The following is a 22,090-nucleotide window of genomic DNA, read 5'->3' as shown; positions in this document are numbered from 1 at the left end:
CCCGCCTGTGACTGAAAGGGGTTACTCCATTGTAAATATTTTGAAGCATTCCATGGAACCACATTTGTTTGTTTACACATGCTGCTACGGCAACTGTCTTCTGTTCACTGGCTACTCTGACAAAGAAACAGTGACTAAGCCTTGTTGCTGTTAGAGGAAGAATCAAAGTTGAGTCTGAGCTATGTTTTGAGCATTTATACCAGATATGATGATGATAATAATAATAATAATAATAAAAAAATAATAATAATAATAATAAAAATAGAAATAAAAATAATAATAAAAATACAAATATGCAATTAATTTATTTATTAAAATAAATTATAACGATACAATTACAGTCTTAAAAAATAAATATGACAAATATTTTTTAAATGAAAACTATTTAGACTGCAAAGGAACTTAGTATAAACAGAAACTTTTTTAAACTATAAAATTAATGTACTAACATAAATTATAACAATAAAGATGATATATTTAAAATAATTATGAAAAATATATTTAAAATGAAGACTTTTTAGAACAACCATAAATAAAAATAATAATCTACTTTGCAATTATGCAATTTAACTGAAGTAAATTATTTAGACTGTAAAGCAACTACTATAACTAATAATAATGATAATTTTCTAACTATAAAAATAATTTATAAACTAACATAAATGTTAACAATAACACTATAATATAAAAAATGAAAAATATATTTAAGAAATAAACACTATTTAGACTGCAAAAAAACATTGGAATAATAATAATAAAAATAATAAATAATGTTATAAAAAAGTATTATATTTAAAATAATAATATTAACTAAACAGACTATTTATTATTATTATTATTATTATTATTATTGCTGTAGTCAAATTTTTTAGTTATTGTCAAAAAAAATAAAAATACAGAAATAAAACAAATCATTTCTACTTATTAGTGTCAAATCTCTATTTTATACCATGTTCCTGTCAGTGTATCACCCACAGCAGGACATTTATGAATCCTTTACACCTTGATTCACCGAAAAAGAGAGAGAGAGAGGCGACTTTTCACAGCTTCCCTAGAAATTAGGCCACAACAAAATATAACAGCACTTGACAACTGCGCCTTTTAAGTCTTTTTTTCTGAATACGCTCGACATATTTATAGTTCTGCTGGTGCGTGCAGCTCATGGCTACAAAAGTCCTTTGGAACTTTCAGGGACTCTCTAGATATATGTAGACACATGCAGATATTTGCAAATAATAATCACATCACTAAAATTTGAAAACTTTGTCTTTTTAAGTACAGACAGGAAGTGACATGAAAAAAAACAGAAAATAAGACACAAAAAAAATTCCCCAAGTGACAAAGGAAAGGACATTTTCCCTGTTTTGAAGCTGTCAGCGCCGTTGCTGTGTATTTGGCAAGCCTGTCAGAACTCATAATGTGGCGGAAACAATCAAAGCCACTTCAGTGGGACTTAAAGAGGCCACTACTAATGTTTCATGGCATCATCGGGAGGCGGTTTACCTGCGTCAAAGTATATGTGACAATAACCCCATCTCCGCTTTGTAATTACTCCACTGCAGAGAGAAGCCTGTCAGAAGAGCGTTGCGCTGCTCTAATGTTAATGCCAGTGGCCTCCCGCTGAGAACCCCCCATGTTCAAAGCACCTCATTCCAATCGTATACCACAAATAAACATCTGACACCAGACGCCATTGCTCCACATCTCAAAATAAAAGTATAAAAGACCCAGGGAGGCTGACTTCCCATGTAAAGGTATTTTCTGGAGTAGCCGACATATTGCTAGAATGCCCAGTCTGAGTTCTTACTTTCCTCATATATAATTCAGCAGGTAGGTTCATGGTAGCTTTTAAATGATGACTGATTACCTGTGGTAAACAATCTCAAGTTCTCAGTCACTCCTTTGTTCACACTGCTAATTGTTCAGGAGAAACAAACTCGATACAAGGCAATTCGTTTTCTAAAGCATGACCTTGAATGCCCTTGGTTCGGCTAAACAACCATGCAATAAGTTCAAAGACGATCAATATTTATGACAGTCTTACAGTTTCAACACCTTCAAAAACATCTGTTGCTGCAACATAGAATGAATTTTACATAAGTATCCCATTTAACACTATAGTTCAGTAATGAATTCCTGTTGCAATTCCAGCTTCTTTTGGCCGGTAAAGAAAAACTCACACTGAGAGGAAGCCGACTTTGCTTTTTAAAATGATCTTTCAGCCTGTCTGTGGAATTTCTCTACAATTCCTTCTGCTGGATTTGTGGGATGTTGTTTGGAGTAGAAAATAGCTGTGCCCACAGGCCAATTTAAAGAGTGCCTTCCTCTCAGAATTGTCTCTAACTGTACGCTCCTGCTGCGACTACCAGTACGTTCAGACTGTGGGGATAAGTGTTTCACCATTTACAGTAACAAGAATCCATCCTCTGAGCGAGAGGAGAAATACATCCAGAAGACTGAGATCGATCAATGTCACCATCCATGGCTGTGCTAAACTGATCCGGGCTCCTGATGCACTCCACTGGTGTTTTCTCTGCATCTAATAACATGTTTGGTTTGCCACAGTCAGAGGAACCTCAGACAGACTAGTTTCTGCTTAACCAACGGTGTTACCCAGACCGCCTTCAGCATACCGCGAGGATAAGCACCAGATGTCAGAGTGTATCAGACTTTGCTACACTTTACACTTTCATTTAAAAAGTGCAGAAAATGTACCTTTTTGTACCAATGTACCAATACAATACATGCATCTTTTAGTTAGATAAGGTTGACAAACTGTCATTATTTAATTGTTTTGCATTTTTTTTAAACATTTATATTTCTTTAAAATGTAGTTTTATTCTGTTATTATTATTATTATTATTTTATTTTTATTTTTTTTCGGCTTCCTAAGTTAATAGTATAATGTTTAAATATTAAGATTTTATATAAAAAAAATGTGCATATTAACAACTGAATACAAAGCTAGAAGCATTTTCATTACTTCGATAGGAACAAATATATATTAAAATAAGTAACAAATATATACACACACACACACACACACACACACACACTAAATGTAAATGATGCATATTGGTAAGTTAAAGGGAAAGTTTCCCCAAAAATAACATTTCTGTCATCATTTATTCACCCTCCAGTCATTCTAAACCTCTATGACTTGCGTTTTAACAGGAAACTGTTAGATCGTTTTTGTCCAAACCAATATAGTGGAGTGAATGATGATAAAATACACATAAATTCAAAATAATTGTGGCTCAGCACCCATAAACTGGATGCAAACTACCCATCAATTATTATACTGCCCAAGTATATAAACCAAAAGGTCTATCTGACAACTAGAAATTACAATTTACACAGGCTAGTAATCACCCGCAGTGCCCAGACCCTGATTCATATGCGTATTATTGCAATATTAGTATTAGTCTCTGTGAGTACAAAAATACATCAGGCTGTTGACACATTGCCATCTGGTGGTTGTTGCCAACTTACTGGAACTGGTCTCATACAAGCTCAGACTGTTATTCCGTCAGATTGCTGCTAAATGCAGAATCATTTTAATGACATGTTAAAACAAGGCTCCTCTTCATTATGGCCATTGAGGTTTCCCTGCTAAATCTTTTGTCCCATGGCTTGCCATTCCCCGTATACAGTGAAGTAAAGTGAAGCAAAATCAATCATCATTTTTGTGGTATTTTCCACAGTGGAGTGCCACTGTCATCTTCATGGATTCTTTCATGCATCGCCGGAGGATGTGTGCTTTGATCATATATCAGCCTGGCTGAGAAACACAAAGCGGCTCAGTATTGTTGCAGAAAGCATACAACAATCAGCGGCTGCACTGGTGAACATTAGGGAGAGGTTGCTGTTATTAACATTAACAAAAAATAAATAAAACAAAAATGGTATCACTTTCTATGAAGCCCATTTTTATAATACATTATAATACAAATTAAATGTGCCATAATACACATTCACCTCATCAGATATCTGAACTTATGGCTGTTATGGCTGCAAATTTTGATTCCATGGCGAAAACAAGCTTCCATAAGATACTGTACCAATATTAATAGACTGTGTATACAAAAAGCCGTATTACTCAAGAGTGCATGCTAGAACACAAAGAAGCATTCTATTATCATGACGGCTTCTCTGTAAATTCCCTTCGTTTGTGATTTGACCATGTGCCATGCTGGATTACGGAGCGGCTGCTCTTGTTTTCTCTGTCGTTGTTCTGTGGTGTTAGCATTATCTTTTTGCTTGGCAACCACTTCACTTTCTAAAGCTCCAGATTGACAGGAGGGATCTGCTTGTTTTTTCTGGCAAGCCTCCAGCCACTTACAGAGGACATAATGTGCTACGGTCTTATGCAATCAGGGTTCGTTGCAAATAACCCCGCATAGTGAAGTCAAACAAACTATAATATCCTGATGTTTGATCAAAGACCTGTTCTGTTTTGTTTGAAAACCGAAAAGACACACCACATCTAAAGGCTTTGACATCTTTAGCTGGATTTTCACAAATGCCCTTTGATTATATCGGATTACAATGGTCAGGTTCTAATGCAGTACGGATTAAATTAAGGTGAGCCATGACGGAGAGCAAATTAAACCGGGATCAGTACTCTGCATTAGTGTGTTGAGGGACAAATTAAGCCTATATCATTATCCTATCATGTGATGGGACAAAGACCAGCTACCAAACCAACACACTTCTTGGCACAGGGAACTAAAAAGCCTCATCATGCCAGCACTGTATCCACACTTGCCAGAGAGCATCCCTGCTATTGTGCCAGCCGTTCTGAGCCAAAATAGCCTGTCATAACAAGAGATCATCTCCCCTAGAGACTTCCAGCAGAATTCAGCTTTTGTGTTCAAGCGCGAAAACAACTGCCTCTTATCAAGCAGGCAGGGGGACAACGTATTAAGATTATTTTTACAAATTTTTCTACCTGCCATATATCTGAAGATTTTGAATGAATCATAACAGATTGATTTACATTTTTTATGCTACTGCATATTTTTAAAAAGGAAACAAAAAGCTGGATATATAAGGTTATTATAGTTATTATAGTTATTATAGCTACAACTAAAACCACAAGAATGATATTATTATATAGATTAGATAAATAAATATAACAAAACAAAATGACCAAAATTTTAACTGAAATTTGCATTTAAATGGAAAATATAAATATAATTTAAAATGTTAATAAAAACTGTAAAAGTATCTCAATAACACTGGATGTGCAATACCCTGATTAATAAGCCAAATGGTCATAATCTCAAGAAGCCAAAAAAGTCACCTTTGTTAGGAGAAAACAATAATCAGAGGAAAATAGTCAGAGATGAATATCCAACAATGTGCCAAGCCTTGCAAATATAATAAATTATAATAATATAAAATAACATAAAAATGTAAAATAATTATTATTGATAATGATACATAATAATTAACAATATTATTTTCTGAATGTAATCTTTTGTTGCATTGCGGCACTAAATAAATAAATAAATACATTTATGATGACACTAAATAGCACTAGCAAACATTAAATGAGAATCAAAAATCTTACAGCAAAAAATAAATAAAAGATAGTTTGAGATTGTCAGAAACTGAGCTAACTTTAGCAAGGGTGATTCCCTTGTTTTTTTGCATAAAACTAAAATTATCATGCACTTACGTTTGACTTTTTTTGGCTTGAGATGAAAGTCTCTATAAAATCAGCAATGGAGGCCTCGCATTGACCTTTCTGAGTAAAAACAGACACTTCGGTCAGCGGTCAATTGTTTCAAATATTCAGCAGTGCATGTGCGTATCATCAGGGTGAACCGGGAGGTTTCAGCTGACAGTTTGTGTGACTCTACGTGGTCTAAACTTTTTCTGCACGGAGCGAAGGAAACAGATGTGCTATTCTGCAAAGATCAAGAGACAGATTGGTTTTTCACAGAACAAACCCAAAATCTTAAAACAACTGGTGCAGAGAGACAAAAAACGATATATTCAATGATATTGATTCTCTATGGGGAAATGATCTTTTGAAGTGCTTTCTGTTCTGCTATTTCCTTTGGTTTTCTTAAGTGCTGGGGGATTGCTTTATAAAGATCAATAATTGCAGGTCCAGTTTTCTAGACGGTAATATTTCACGGTACAGCGGTGTACAATGTCACACTCGCGCTCATGATTGAGTTGCCATGCTGAGCCTGGAAAAGGTACTAGGTAAAGTTCCTCTATCCATCCCATCATTAAAATAAGTGCATAGCTGGCTGGCTAGCTCATCCTTAACAACTGGGAAAATATTTACCCATCTCAACCCAGTGAAAGATGTCCGTTTTGTAGTTTGCATTCTTGACCATTGTTGACAAGGTTGGCCAAGAAGTTTTCACATCGGAGAGTCTAGAAACCACTCTTGCTCAGGATTCTTGGAGTGTATTTGACAGTAGAGCGAGCAGTAAGCCCTGCTTTTAATTTGCACATAGAAACATCTGTGTTCACACCAGTTTTGCTATCTCAGGCTGCCAGTGAAGTGCGATCAGCGGTGCATAATGAGCTTGTGAAATCTCGTCATGTGCTTCACATAGAAGGTCTCACGCATTACACTGGAGTCTTTTGTACTTGGTCTTGCACACAACTTTAGGGCTCACAGGTTTCTGGCCAGTAATTCTATTTCAATATTCTATCTGTTATCACAGATCAAGTGTCAACAGTGTTTGCTGATAATTTAACTTAACGCATATTTTCGGATAAATGCTAAAGAAAAAAAAAAATAAGGCCTTCATTTTTAAGTGAGAAATGTAGCCTAGAATTAAAAACATAATTGAAAACCACCATTGCCTATTAATTAGAAAAAAAACTGTTGTAATTAAATAATTAGTTACATAATTATCAATAAATAATCTTTATTATTATTATTATTATTAATAATAATAATATTTTCATTATCATTAATAATAATTTTAAGACACTGAATAAATCAATAAAAACACAAGAGACTTAATAAATAACAGTAACACTCAGATTATGTTGATAATTTCAGATAATAATAAACTCACAATTTTTGCACTCTAATTCTTTAAAATAACATTTAGAAATGGTTTCTGCATATTCATGATTATCGTTCATTTTATTAAGACACTGAATAAATGACAACACTAAGATGATTTCTTTTAATACATTCATAATACTGATATTTACAAATAGTTTCTGTGTATCGGTCAGAAAATGCTACATCTGTCGCTCTGTACATGAGTAACTCTATCTCACCATTCATTCTGTTCACACAGAGTGAGTGTTTGACATCAATCTGAAGTGCATGCGATACTTTTACTGAAACAGGAAGATACGGAGTCAGTCCTGGGGGTGTTTGACAAGGTCTGAGCTGTTAATAGTTCAGGGTGCTCGGAGTGAGTTGTGCTGTTTTGTTGGAGGGGGTTTTCTGCATACAGCCCAGGCATGCTGGCCAAAACCACAAGACTCCAAGAGCGTCTCAGCATGGTGGTCAGAGAAAGAGAGCTGCCATGTTAAATTAAGACAGGGGCCTACAAACACAGGCTAAAATAAAACAAGTCTGGGTCACATTCAAGCTCGCCTCAGTGGCGAAAAATGCACTGTCAGGCCAAATCTACTGATACCCATTCAGCTGAGCGGGGACCTAAACAGGCTCTCCATGTGGTGGCGGCTGTTTGCGGTGCAGCACAAGGTGATATTTAGTGGGGATTCACGGCTGCCAAGGGGAAAAGGGCTAAGAGGTCATGTAAGCCCCAGTCGACTGAGAGCCGTGGGGAGTATGCCACAACCAGCCCGGGAGGCTATACGCAGGGAAACCCAACACCCGTCCTTGGGAGCACTCTCTCCGTCACCCTATACCCTCTGTGAGCCTTCTATCAGGCAGCCAGCTGCATGGTTAGCACACATATCTCCCGTTTGGATTCCACAGGGTTCTGCCACTTTGACAGGTTGGGGCAAGCTGGACTGTGATAAGATGGCAGTGCAAACCGAATCATGGCCCTTTAACCAACTGGCTCATCCGTCACAAGTAACTCTATCCACAGCACCAAACAAACTGTAGTAGGTGTATTTATATGACATCCCATTAATCATAGTTGTCTTGCGTTTTCGAAAAGAACAACTCTGCTCTCTTTGCACAGATAAATAACCTCTATCGATTTCCAAGAAGAGCACTGTTGGCCTTTTTGTTGTGGCATATATTTTTATATTCTCTATGCTTTGTCAGCATTGACCACTGCAATGACTACTGTAGCACTCTTAGAAACATTTCTTAAGCACCAAATCAGAATATAAAAATGTTGATTTCTGAAGAATCATGTGACACCGAAGACTTGAGTATCGATTGCTAGATTGTAATCCATAGATTACATTTTAAAATATAATTAAATAGAAAACAACCGAAAATTGTCACATTATAGAATAACAATATTTTAATTGTTAATAATATACAATAATATTTTCATGATAATAATTAATCATATATAACAATATTTTTAATGCTGCTAGGCAACGATTAATTGAAATTAATCGCATCCAAAATAAAAGTTGTTGTTTACATAATATAATTATGTGTACTGTGTATATTTATTATGTATAAGCCTTTATAAATGCACACATATGCATTTATATATTTAAGAAAAATATATTATGTTTATATATCAAATACATTATATGAATATAAATATATAAATGTAAATATTTTCAAAATATACACTGTATTATGTGCATTTATATATACATAAAATATACACACAGTACACACACACATATTATGTTAACAAAAACATATATTTTAGATGCGATTAATCGTTGCCCAGCACTAATATTTTTTTGCAATATAACTGTTTTTACTCTATGATCAAATAAATTCAGCCTTGGTGAGTTCTTTCAAAAACATTACAAACTTGTCGATCTTTTTGAATTTGATTGCAATTTTATATAAGAAATGTATGTTGATTCAATAAAAATAAAGGATAGTGACGAGTTGCTTAATCAAGCAATGCCAAAGAATTAACAACTATACATTAATGCCACTTTAAAGTAAAGAATATTGTCCAAATATTCTAGAATACACATTTAAAAATAATTAAATAAATCACAAATGGGAAAGAAAGCTTCAACAAATGGAGTGGGTCAACTATGAATGATGCAGAAATCCAAACTCAGGAAACAAGTCATCTGAGATGGCATCTGTAACACATGGAGAATTATTATAGTCATTATAATTGATTATTAAATTCCGTAATGGATGCATTGATGTTTATTATCAGATTGCTGCACTATGATATATTTTTATTCCGCTAATGACAGACTATGTCCTTGGTTCAAGTATAGAGTGACAGACTGCAGCCAAACACTAATGTGGCAGTAGCTGAAGCCTTGACACTTTGACCACAGAGGTTTGGGTTGAATCCAAACCGGGACGCAGCTGTGAAATCTTTACATACGCTGTCTCACCACTGTCAGAAGACAAAAACAAGAAACACTGCTGCTTAACAGACTCCAGGAGCTGGAAGGTTTGGGCAAAGGTTCTGCCAATGTGCCTGTTCCTCTAGAGCTCTCCATATCAGGAAATAACTATTTGTGTCAGTGAGCATTAAAGCATAGCTCCTCACTGATCATAACTGATTAAGTGTGATCACCAGGCAAAGGGCTGTTCCACGGATACAATTTCTCTTAGTCTCGCTTTTCTCAAATTCGCTCTCTTCTGAGATCTGGCAGTTGTGCATCAATAACCACAACTCATAATTGTGTGTGAGGTTATGATTATTATCATCACCAATGAAACAAACACTGTGTATGTGAAGAGACGGTCCTGGGGTCAAACCCAACACTTTTCCCAAATGCAAGCCTGTGCTCAGTCTGTGAAGGAGAGTGTGAGAGAGAATTTAGGATGGAGACAGTCAAACAGAAAGAAACTAATAAAGTGTAGCAATAGTTGTGTGGTTTGTGTCAGAGGTCATGTCAATGACATTTACATTTTAATATGCATTTTACACATTTTAATAATTTTTTTTTAATGTGAAAGTATTTATAGAATATTTTTGGGAGTACTGTGAAGCTTTCAAAATGACCACTAATCAATAACAGAAGTACCAAATAGTTCTTTTACAATATTATTTAGATGTTTTTAACCACAGATATTTAATAGTTAAATAACTAATACCTATACAAATAATTTTAATTAGTAAAAATAGATTTGTAATATTTAAAAAAAAAAATGATGTACTTAAAAAAACTGTCCTTTGACTATTTCAAGTGGCAAAACATAATTTTTTTTTTTTTTACATTCATAACTTTAATCAGCAAGAATTTTTATTTCAAATAAATGCTGTTCTTCTAAGCTTTCTGTTCCTCAAAGGAAAAAAATATGTGTCACTGTTTCCACAAAAATATTATGCAGCACAACTGTTTTCAACCCTGATAATAATAATAAATGTTTCACCAAATCAGCATATTCAAATGATATCTGAAAGACTGGAGGAATGACTGCTGAAAGTTTATATATAACATCTATATAAACAGTTAGTTTATATTGTAATTAGGCCTCAAATTGTGTCCCATTTCATACTTTTGGCCTTCTTTGCTAATGTAAATGTTTTTTACAATTCTCTTATTGGTATGTAGCTTTAAAACCCACGCCGGTCCCTGCGTAAGTGCTCAAGTACAGCCACAAGTCTCTCAGGAGCAGTCTGGAGAGGTTGAGAGTCGTTTCAGCAGATCATGAGGGGTTTCGATGGTGGGGCATTAAAGATTACCCCTCACTGTGATTTAATAGATGGAACGTGTGTGGGTGAGCAAGCTCCTTCGAGAATACTTCAGTGCATGCATGCTGAGACAAATCTCCACACCTCTAGAAGCATACGTTCTTTGTTTTGTTCTGCAGAGGTTTGGCATTATAGCAATTAGACAGTAATCACCGTAATGAACAGAATAACCGTCTATTATCCAAGTGCCAACTTCGACTCCCTGACTTGCTTCTGGGAAGAGATGAAAAGGTTTCTGAATCTCTCAAACTTGTCGCAAACATGTTTTGTAAATATTTGAGGGCCTTGAATGATTAGGAAAAATCATTATGGTGATGAAAGACGTTCATACAGACACACAAGAAGAACAGAGAACCCACAAAGAATTAGAGGGAGTATCCAACATCACTGTCAATATATATATATATATATATATATATATATATATATATACATATATATATATATATATATATATATATATATATATATGTATGTATATGTATGTATATATATATATATATATATATATATATATATATATATATATATATATATATATATATATATATATATATATATATATAAAATCATTGCATTTTATACTGCATCATTTGACTTTGAATGTTACACTAAATTTAAATTAATTTAGGTGATTAATCCTCATGAAGTAATCTTAAAAATAAATCCATATTAATAAGAAACAAAAACACAAATTAGAAAGTACAATTAACGCCCTAGTGTTTTGCAGCCTGCAGTCAGCATAGACTAGCAGCTCTAAATGCAGTGTGCCAAACCACACTTACTGAGAGCAGACAGCACAGAATGAGTCAGGAGCATGGACTCATTCACACAGGACGTGTTCTGGTGATCAGAAATAGCTAGATGGGGAACAGAATGCAGGGTGCTCACAACACATTTTTTAAAACCATTTTTATCTTGATATTTTTAACATGTCTTTAAAAAGCCCTTAACTCGTGGTGCTAAGAAAAAAGTTAGAGATGGATGTGTACATATGCACATTTCTGCTAGATGGATTTCTCTGTCTCTATATATGTATGTATGATTGTATTTATGTGTGTGTTTGTGTGTGTGTGTGTGCAACGCGCGCACACACACACACACACACCCACACATGCATAGATACATTTATAGAGACATAGAAATCCATATAGAAATATAAACTAGAAATCCATCTAGCATAGAAATGTGCATATGCATCTTTGCATACACACACAAATATATATCTCTGTGTGTGTAAAAAAGCCAGAGCTCCAATTATTCAGAACTGATATATATTTTACTTCTGTGATGGCAAAGCTGTATTTTCAGCAGCCATTAGTACAATCTTCACGATCTTTCAGAAATCATATGCTGATAATATAATATGCTGATTTGCTGCTCAATAACATTTCTTGTTATTATTATAAATGTTGGAAAGAGTTGCTTAATGATTTTATTAAATAAATAAGCTTTTTATTTATTTAGAAGAAACCATTATACATTTTCTTTAGGATCCTTTGATGATTACCAAAATTTAACAAAATGTATGGGTAAATTTATTAATGTAATAAAACCTTGCTGTATTAAATAAAGTATTTATTATATATATATATATATATATATATATATATATATATATATATATATATATATATATATATATATTTGTGTGTGTGTGTGTTATATATACACAAATTATCAGTATGTAAAACTTGATTCCATTTTAATCTCACAAATGACTTCATATGACACAAATTACAAATGACTTCAGCTATGCAGTCACATTGCAAAGCACAGGCATGAGGTGCAAAAGTTTCAGTTGAATGCACATAGCACGCAATGCTTTACACACAAACCTCAAAGGTGGTAACAGGCATCAAACAGTTCTTAGCTTAACAAGGAGGAAGTGATAGAAGAATACAATTTTCCATTTAGTAAACAAGCAAATCTGACTTGGACAATCTAAGTAGTGTTACTGAGAACAATTATTAAGACTAAGACATCTCAATGCATTACACCGCCTTGATTTTTACAGCGAGGTGCTTATGACACTCTGTACCTTAACAACAATGGTGAAAATGACAACTCCTGTATATGCTCAAAACTTGAACCTTACTATATGACTTTTGACTGACATTGGCCGCTTTTCTGGAACATTACAGTATCTGTTTGGTTAGCAGTAACGTGATTAACTAGCACATCATGGGTTCAGACACAGAATGACACACATACACAAATAGCTGCTTTCTCACTGACTGTACATCTCACTCCTCACACTTGTCAAAGACAAGTCCAGACCTGTCGATCTGATGAGACGGACTTAAACACCCAGCATCTGAGCTTTAAGCAGGCTGGCACGCTCATATCTAGGGAAAGCCCAGTAAATGTGGTCTGTTTTTTATTTAGTGTGGAAATATGATTATGTGTTGCAAAAGGGGGTTCTGTAAGAGCTGTGGTGGCATGTTAAAAGCATATCAGAATATCAACATGTCATGTAATTTCAGTAAGGCTTGTAAGTCTTCCTTTGAATGCTGCTTTCGCCACAGACGTGGGGTCAAATGAGGCAAGGTCTTCAGGGGATGAGAGTTTTGACTGTCTCTATGTAAGAAGGGTGCCATCTGGTGACTAACAGAAGAAGTGCACATGCAATGAAAGGAGACCCATGGGATTGTCCACCCAAAATATAATTTCTTTTAAAAAATTACTCACCCTAATGTCATTCTAAACCTGCATGACTTTGTTTCTTCTGTGGGACACAAAAGAAGCTATTTTGAAGAATGACGGTAACCAAACAATTTTGGTTCCCGTTGACTTTCATTTTATGGTCCATGAATATGAAACCACTACAGTATAAAAAAAAAAAATATATATATATATATATATATATATATATATATATATATATATATATATATATATATATATATATATATATATATATATATATCACAATTTTGAATTTTTCAATAGGAAAAAAAGTGAGACTTTGTTCCAGAATTATGAGACATAAACACAGAATTCCAAGAAAAAATGTGAGATTAAAGTTGCAAATACCCTTTTTTTATTATTATTATTATTATTTTATTCCAAAGCGAAAACAGGCTTCCACATTATGTGGTCAAGAATGGAAGTCCATGTGAAGCAACATTCTTCAAAATATCTTCTTTCCAGCTCTACAGAAGTAGACAGTCATACAGGTTTGAAACAACATGAAGGTGAGTAGGTGAGCCTTTAATACTGACCTAATGTACATTATGTCATTGTCCATTGCAACTTTTAACAAACCATCAGCCTAAATATTTTCTCATGCACAATGCACATGGTAGCACTCTCATGAAAATGAAACAGATGTTCAGCTCTACATTAAAAAAAAAACAATAAGCTAACTTTATGTTAAAATCCATGACCTGATGTGTTTGTATTGGCTTTAATAATGGTAGTAATGGTTATAAAAATGACAGTTGACCCATTCTCGTCACTCACATGGCAGAAGAATCCCCCGCCCAGGCTCGGCTCGTCTAGCATGCCTTCATCTTTTCAGGCGCATGAAACCATGTCAGCTTGTTTGTCAAACACTCGGCTTCAATTCACACCCAGCTTCCTTGGCATTTCTTGTTTGAGTAATTAGCTTGAAGTTATGTAACCGTTCTATTCACAGTCCTAATGCAGAAGAGTGTAACGATGAGTTAATCAAGATGGCTGAAAAATAGCTGTTTGACATCTGTTTTGCATATATTACACAATTCATGGCGTATTTTTGCCACACATCACTTGCTTAATTCTGCAACAAATACAGATAAAAGTGTGTATCAACAAGCGTTTATGATCTAGGCTCTTGAAGCAACAAACGTTTATGATCTAGGCTCTTGAAGCAACAAACGTTTATGATCTAGGATGTGAAGCAACATAAAATAAAAACAGACACAACTATTTACCCATTGTTTAGAAAAAACGCGTCTTTTGGCTTTGATCCAAGCTAGAGACGCAGACACAAACATCTTTTTTGATTCAGTCATTTTGAATAAAACCGGATAATTTAAGCAGATTATAGCTACACTTTGTGGTTTGGGTTCCGTTCTGTGCCGATTAATTAGCATTTGGATGTAAATCTGATCCCACTCTGTTTGGAAATTAAATTTTATTAATGTTTCAATCAGGTTTGTAATAATTATTCTTAGCCCATGTACAATACCCATTTTATAATCTATAAGAGTTATTAAAATAAATACTTAACGGAGTATCTTTGAAATACCCTTTAATTTTCTGTATAGAGCTGCATTTTGGTTGCAGGTGGTAAAACTTTAAAAGTGTCATATTTATAATCTGTCAATAGTATATCAGAGTAACCATATGATAAGGTAAGTCAGATATTGAATGTATCAGATGTATGACCCATCAGTCCACAGGGAAACCACACTGAGAAAGTAAACGGAACACTTCCTGGAAAATTCCGTTTCGCAAATTGAAATTTGCAGACACTGCGTCAATCTTTTTAAGCTTTAAAGTCATTCGTAAAGCTAACCATGATCTATTTCTGTCCTTTTCAGCACACAACAGTTCTTCCTTTCATCATAATTGAGATGAGAACAACATACCATCGATATCCCAGCAGGACCTGTGGACTCTTCGCGGTCTGCATGTTTGCCTTGGGATATGTTGTATGGTAAATGTCTCTTTTCATCACAGTCATCGGTATGATGAGGATCAGGGGAAACTGGCTTTGCATTGTTCTAGCACAGTGTCAGTCAAAAGGAAAGATTCCATCTGGCCACCTGAACTTCCTGACCTCCGAATCGTTCCCTTATGTCTTTCTAAACCGTAATTAATTTGCTTGAATTCTGGCACTTTCCTGCACGAACAGGGTAAACTTTGGTCTCCCATTACATTGTAAAAACATTAGAGGCACAAATCCTGTGTAAACGATCACCTAACATGAAATGAACCTAGTTTTAAACATAAAAAATGACTGAATCACCATTTAAAACAGAGACTTTGACTATAAGTGTATTAATAACTACAAAGCTTTAGGCTAAATGTTAGATATCAGTTAGATATTCTGGTACAGTTTAAAAATAACATAACAATAATGACTATTATTATTATTATATTAATTATCATTAAATACAGTATATGGTGTTATAATAATTGATAAATAATAAAATACATTTTTGCTTACAAAAAATAAATAAATCACAAACCACATTCTGGTGTACTTTAAAAACAACAACTCGTTTATTTATTTCATTAAGTTAATGTAATAATAATTGTAATTATGGTGATGCAATAATAAATAGATTAATAAGATAATAAATGAATAATAATATGAATACTCATAATTATAATAATATAAAAAAATCATCATCATGTCTAGGGAAAATATTTTAATATTTTTTTTTTTACTTCTGTTACACATCCTGGTGTAGTTTAAAAACAACAACAACAATAATAATAATAAATATAATTTATATTTATAAAATAATTATTAAGAACTTTTTAGAAAACAACATATTTACACAAATAAGGAGTTTTAAACTATTTATTTAGATCCAATTAGTCTCAAATTGGCAACAACATCGGAAAACTGCAAACCTCATATAAAATAAATAGAAAATAAAACAGCTCGTATAACATTTAGTTTGACCTCCTGAGGTTGACAAGCAGCATTTGTTGGAGGAAAAAAAAAGTATTTTAAGAGTTTCAAGCCCTGTTTTGTACCAAATTCAAGTGCCCTTTGTAGATACAACCCCGGTTTCAGTGGCCCAGAAACCATTGGAAAATAATCAGCCAAGGATTTATTTAGTCTTGCATATAACAAATTACTTGGCAACATGAAGAAAGTCCTTGGAGCCAACCTAAACTGGCCTGACAGCATGAAGGAGGCCTCTGTCAAAATCACCTTAAGTACAAGATTATCAGCACACACCTCTCTTATTTCTTATTTCCCTTCCCTAAATTAAGCTGATTAGGCACTGCATATTATTTAGTCAGGGAATAAGACTTGCCCACAGTTGTTAAATCCATAGGCAGCTTTACATGAGGATTACCTTCCAGTGACAGCTTTTATATACACACTATTTCACAGGACACTCACGAGGCTGAGAAAACAAGCCATTTGAAAAGTAGGTAGATGGGCCTTCTTGAATATTCATCAATTATTAAAGCTAAGGTTATGAGTGCAGGAGTAGATTAAACAGGCACAATCCATTACATAAACGTACTGTCAGACCGTAGATTATAACCATGCGACTGCATTAAAATTGCTCCAGCAAAAATAAACGTAACAAAAAGAGCAGTGTCTAGCATTCACAGACATGAATGGTAGACAAATTTACAGTGCGGTGACTGCTTCTGCAGCCTTTCAAATGCTGGATTTAGCAGACACAAGGACAGATCATGGGTGCAAAGGTAACAGATTTTCTCTGTCTCGCTCTCATAGGATGTGCTGGGTGCACTGCATGACAGGGGTGTGGGTTTATCCGTTGCTGGATCACATTGGGCCCATGGCCAGAATTCTCTTCTTCATCTGCCTCACGGCTCTGATCAGTGTCTACTACGTCTTGGGAGAAATCCTGAACAACTACATCTGGGATTCCTCAAAGAGTAAGTTAAGAGATAGCTCAGCCAATATCTAACTCCCCCAATATCATTCCAAATCTGTATCTGAGTTTCATTTTTCTATGGAACACAATAGAAGATATTTTGAAGAATGTTGGTACCTAAACAGTTGAGTGTCCCATTGACACACTATGGAAGTCGATGGGACCCAACACTGGTTACCAAGATTCTCCAAAATATTTTCTTAACGGGATAGTTCACCCAAAAATGACAATTCTTTCATCGTGTCATGACGATGAGGAACACAAAAAAACACCACCATTAAAGTAGTCCATATAACTGCACTATATATTCCAAGCCCTATGAAGGCTTTATGTGAGGAACAAACTAGAGATGCACCAATATTGATATCTGGCTGATATATTTTTCAATATTAATAAATGTTTGATATTAAAACTCTATACGTTTTTTCTAATCAAATAAGTGAATTAGAATGAATAAAAGACAATTATTTAAAATGTTAAGATTGAATTTAGGCATCACAATATCATAGAGTATTAAAAAAGACATTTTTAGACATTCATTTTGAGATTTGCTAAAGACTACATTTAACAGTCTTATTAAAGAGATTGTGCACCCAAAAAAAAATGAATTCATCATTTACTCACCTTCATGTCATTTCAAACCCATAAGTCTTTGGTTAACCTTCAAAACACAAATTAAGATATTTTTGATGAGAGGTTCTGTCGCTCTACTAAAATGTAACCAGAAGTTATAAGATTGAAAATCAAACCAGTATGAATAAAGCAATCCATATTAATCTATTCGTTTTACAACACCTTTATGAGCTATTTGGATCTTCTTAATTATGCCTGTATATCATGATAAGTATTTTTAAAAATTTTTTATTTAAGAATGGAATTTTTAGTGAAGGTTAGATGATGGCATTTTTCAATATAAATGAAAAAATAAGGGAATGAGCATGAACAATTACAAATCTAATATCAACCATTAACCTCTAATGTCAGCTGATCAGTGATTCACAGCATGCCAGATTCAATTCAATTAAATAGCAACTTAAATTACAGTCTTTTCCTCGTAAATGTATTGGGTGCTTTCAGAAGACTTGGATAAATAACTCACAAGCCAACTGGAATATTCTAGTGTTTTAGTGTGTTTTTTTCCCTTACTCCCTTTTGCTTAGAAAAGAGCAATGTTCATTGTTCACACCATCCTTTTGTGTTCTAGAAAAAAGAAAGTCATACAGGTTTGGAATGACAAATGAGTGTTTTTCTGATTTTGTGAATTATCCACCACTGACTGGCTACATGTGTGAGTTTATGGGTCATTTTATGTTTATCATGTCTAGCTACAAATTTTCTTGCTCCTCAACCCACGCCGGGATAACAGCTAGAGACATTATACGCTTCCCCTCAGGTACATATACATCCCGCTTAGCTTCCTGATGCACCCACGCACACTCCTCCACCTGTTAGCGCTATAGACTGGGAGAAGTGCATCGTGGGTGTAGTGCTACCGAAGGCAGCGCGCAGCAGATGAGAACAGAGCCCGTGAGCAGTCTGAGAGCAGCAGACGGCGAAGGCTTCTCTTCCTCCCACCTGTTTGACACTGACCTGCAAATCAACAAAGCAGTACACACACACATACACACACACCTCAGGCTCACTCTTATGGAGCTGATGTATGTGCCTTGATCCTCAGTACAAGATCTCCCTCTTATGTCCAAAGCAGCAGTAGCGTAATCTCCGACAGCCCCTGCAGCTAAACTATCCAGGAACACATCCGTCACTAATGCTTTGCGCTGTTCTTCTCACGGTCTCATGGTTCGAACAGCTAAAAAACAAAAAAATTAGTTGCCAAGAGATCACGGATCTTACATATGCACTAATGCAGTCACTGCAGTATCCAACAATTAATGAAAGAAATTGTTACTAAAGAAACTATTACTACTGATGCTTATTTTTTTAATTATCAGCACCTGGAAAATTCTGCTGAAGTTGCAAGCAAGCCCCACGTGATAAAATAGAATTTTATATGATAATTTAATGGCAACTCTTTATAATAAGGTTCAATTTGTTATTAATGCATTTGGTGTCACAAACATTACAGCACAACATTTATATATATATATATATATATATATATATATATATATATATATATATATATATAATATGCACTTCTGTTCAAAGGTCAGTACGATATTGTGAAATAAAATTTTAAATAATAAGTATTCTGTATTTTATATATATATTTTAAACTGTAATTCATTCCTGTGAATGTAAAGCTGAATTTTCATAACTATTTATCCAGTCTCCTTCAGAAATCATTCTTATATACTGATCTGGTCTTTAATAAACACTTATAACATTATAAAAAAAAATTAATAATAATAATTGTGTGTATATATATATATATCCCTCTTTTTTTTAAATAGTATTGTACCTAATGCATTAACTAATTGAACCTTATTGTAAAGTGTAACCATTTCATTTATAAAATGAACCACTAATGACTCTGAAGGCGAATTGCAATTCACACAATATACTGTTTTTATATGCCTACTATACTATTATACAAAAGTTACTTCAGGTTAGGTCCTGCTTTGGCACCACAACAATAAACAAAATAAATGGCCAAACAGTTTCTGAAATGTAAATTACCTAATATTAAATTCTTGTTCAAAGGATGGTGTATACAGGAAATATATCAGCTATATTCAGTAAAACAGCTCTCTTGCTCATGTATTGCTAAAAAAATCCATCATATCAGTTTGGGTAAAAAAATGTTGGATTATCCATATCAGTCAAATCATATTGGTGTATACATAATGATATCTACATAATCAAAATATTTGTTTTTTTTTCTAGGCACTCTGGAATCAGACAAGACCAAAACTGACTGAAGACCATCACAGATCTGTTCCTGCATCTTTTCACTTCTTCTGAATTCAAATCAGTTGATGGACTTTGGAGTTCAAACCCACATTATATAATCATCTAGTCTCCTGAAACATTTATCTCATCCTCATTACTGCCCCTTAATTAAATAAAGCACAGACCTGTATTGGGTTGGACATTAAATTGAATAATTCATGTATTTAATTTATGGTATGAATGTTACAGTATTTCGGAGTACCTCAAGCATTGTGTGAGCGTTGAATGATGTGTACTGCACACATGCTGCATTCGTGTCTAAAGCCAGTTTAACAAACCACAAAATATATATGACTCACGTCAGGTATTATTTATTTACAGAGGGATGATTTATGAGGGAATTTGTCATGCGTTGCCCCTGTAAAAAAATAAGCAACACCTTTATATACACAGTAGCATATGGCAAACGACAATAAGCACAAGATAATTAGCTTCGATGAGCTGTTTATGGGGTTTCTGAATACATAAAAGTTTTTTATTAAGATAAGCAGATATTTCCTTAAGAACTCCAAACATTGTCAGAATAGAAACTGACCTTGCTCTATTTTGTAACACTTTAGAACAAAGTCCTCATACGTTAACATGAGCTAACATGAACTAATAATAAGCGATTTCGTTTTTAAGGATTTATCAAACCTTTGTAAATGTTAACAAATAAAAATACTATTGTTTATGTTTGCTTGCAGGTTCATAGGCATAAATGTTAACAAATTAAACTTTTTACATCTTTATTTACTTCTTTTTTAATTAAAAATGAAAATGAAACTAATGTAGTAATGTTTTCGAATGGAACTTTACTGTAAAGTGTTACCGCAGATTACATTTTTTTTTTTTTATCTCAAAGGGATGTAATGCTTCATATCTTATGGATATGACTACTTGGTTTAATTCACTGATTTATGTTTTTTCTTCTTCTTTTATAAATAAAGTTTTTAAAAAATCATTTTCTCATTGTCGTTTTTATGTTCTTCCAAAGCTGTGGAGGAAGCCAGACAAGAGGAAGAATGAATCGAAGCCTACAGTCTTCACTCAGCGATTTTCTTTCTCTCCTTACGCTCACACACACAGACGCAGCAAAATTCTGTGGGAAAAGCAGAGCCAACCATTCAATTACCGAGGAAAAATTGTTGTACTTATGATTTAATGTTTGTGCTATATTTTCTCTGGCCTTTTCGCCCTCGCCTTTTAAGACACAGATGTTGCCCAAACATAACAATTCCTTTGTGCAGAGCTGGACATTCTTTTAATGAGAAACACACACATTTCAGGCCTGAGGAAAAGGACTTCGCTCAACAAGGAATTGCAATCACCTTTTGATGGACAACTCCAAATAACCAGGCCCTCATCCCCTTAAAGCCCAATTTTTAACTTGAAGTTCGGAATGTGTGTCCCAAATAGTGAATTTGGTGCAACACAACAGTGAAACACCATGCAATAAAAGCAGAAACCTGAGGCGCAAAGCCTCTTGGGCTGTTTAAAGCGATAGTGAGAAACCTTGTATTATCACATCAAAATTTTAATCCGAAACTGTCAAAATACTATCCTGTTTCATGTTCACACCTCATCCTGCATTTTATTCTAGATTCAGAATACCTTTTACACTGACTGGCAATTCAATTTCATTTCTTTTCTCATATATAGTACACTTAAAATTATAATAGGTCTGCTTTTGATGATTAATTTAATCTGGGCACTTTGTGTTTGGAGGCATGATGAGAGTGAGTGAAAGTATGTGTATGTGTGTTTACATTCTGAACCACACTTCATAGTCTTGTTAACACTGCCTCTCCTGCATGTAAGAAGGACAAAACTGAACAGTCC

General features: G+C 34.2%; 1 protein-coding gene across 2 annotated transcripts in view; it reads left to right on the top strand.

Moving 5' to 3' along the window:
* LOC113051053 (androgen-induced gene 1 protein-like) overlaps nt 1-20,681 on the top strand; it is a 34,490-nt gene extending 13,809 nt beyond the window's left edge. Inside the window, exons 4-6 of one of the 2 annotated variants that reach the window (XM_026214668.1) lie at nt 15,305-15,420; nt 17,194-17,357; nt 20,204-20,681. In XM_026214668.1, coding sequence (XP_026070453.1) covers nt 15,305-15,420; nt 17,194-17,357; nt 20,204-20,238 — 315 coding nt within the window. In that variant the 3' untranslated portion in view covers nt 20,239-20,681. Of the gene's footprint in view, nt 1-15,304; nt 15,421-17,193; nt 17,358-18,749; nt 19,437-20,203 lie in introns of those variants that run through there. The other variant, XM_026214669.1, reaches the window with a different exon arrangement.
* Nucleotides 20,682-22,090: the final 1,409 nt, after the last annotated feature.

Source organism: Carassius auratus, chromosome 31 (genome assembly GCF_003368295.1).
Source record: "Carassius auratus strain Wakin chromosome 31, ASM336829v1, whole genome shotgun sequence".
In the NCBI taxonomy this organism is placed as follows: Eukaryota; Metazoa; Chordata; class Actinopteri; order Cypriniformes; family Cyprinidae; genus Carassius; species Carassius auratus.
Note: the sequence above shows the minus strand (reverse complement) of the source record. Positions and strands in the feature narration are given on the sequence as shown.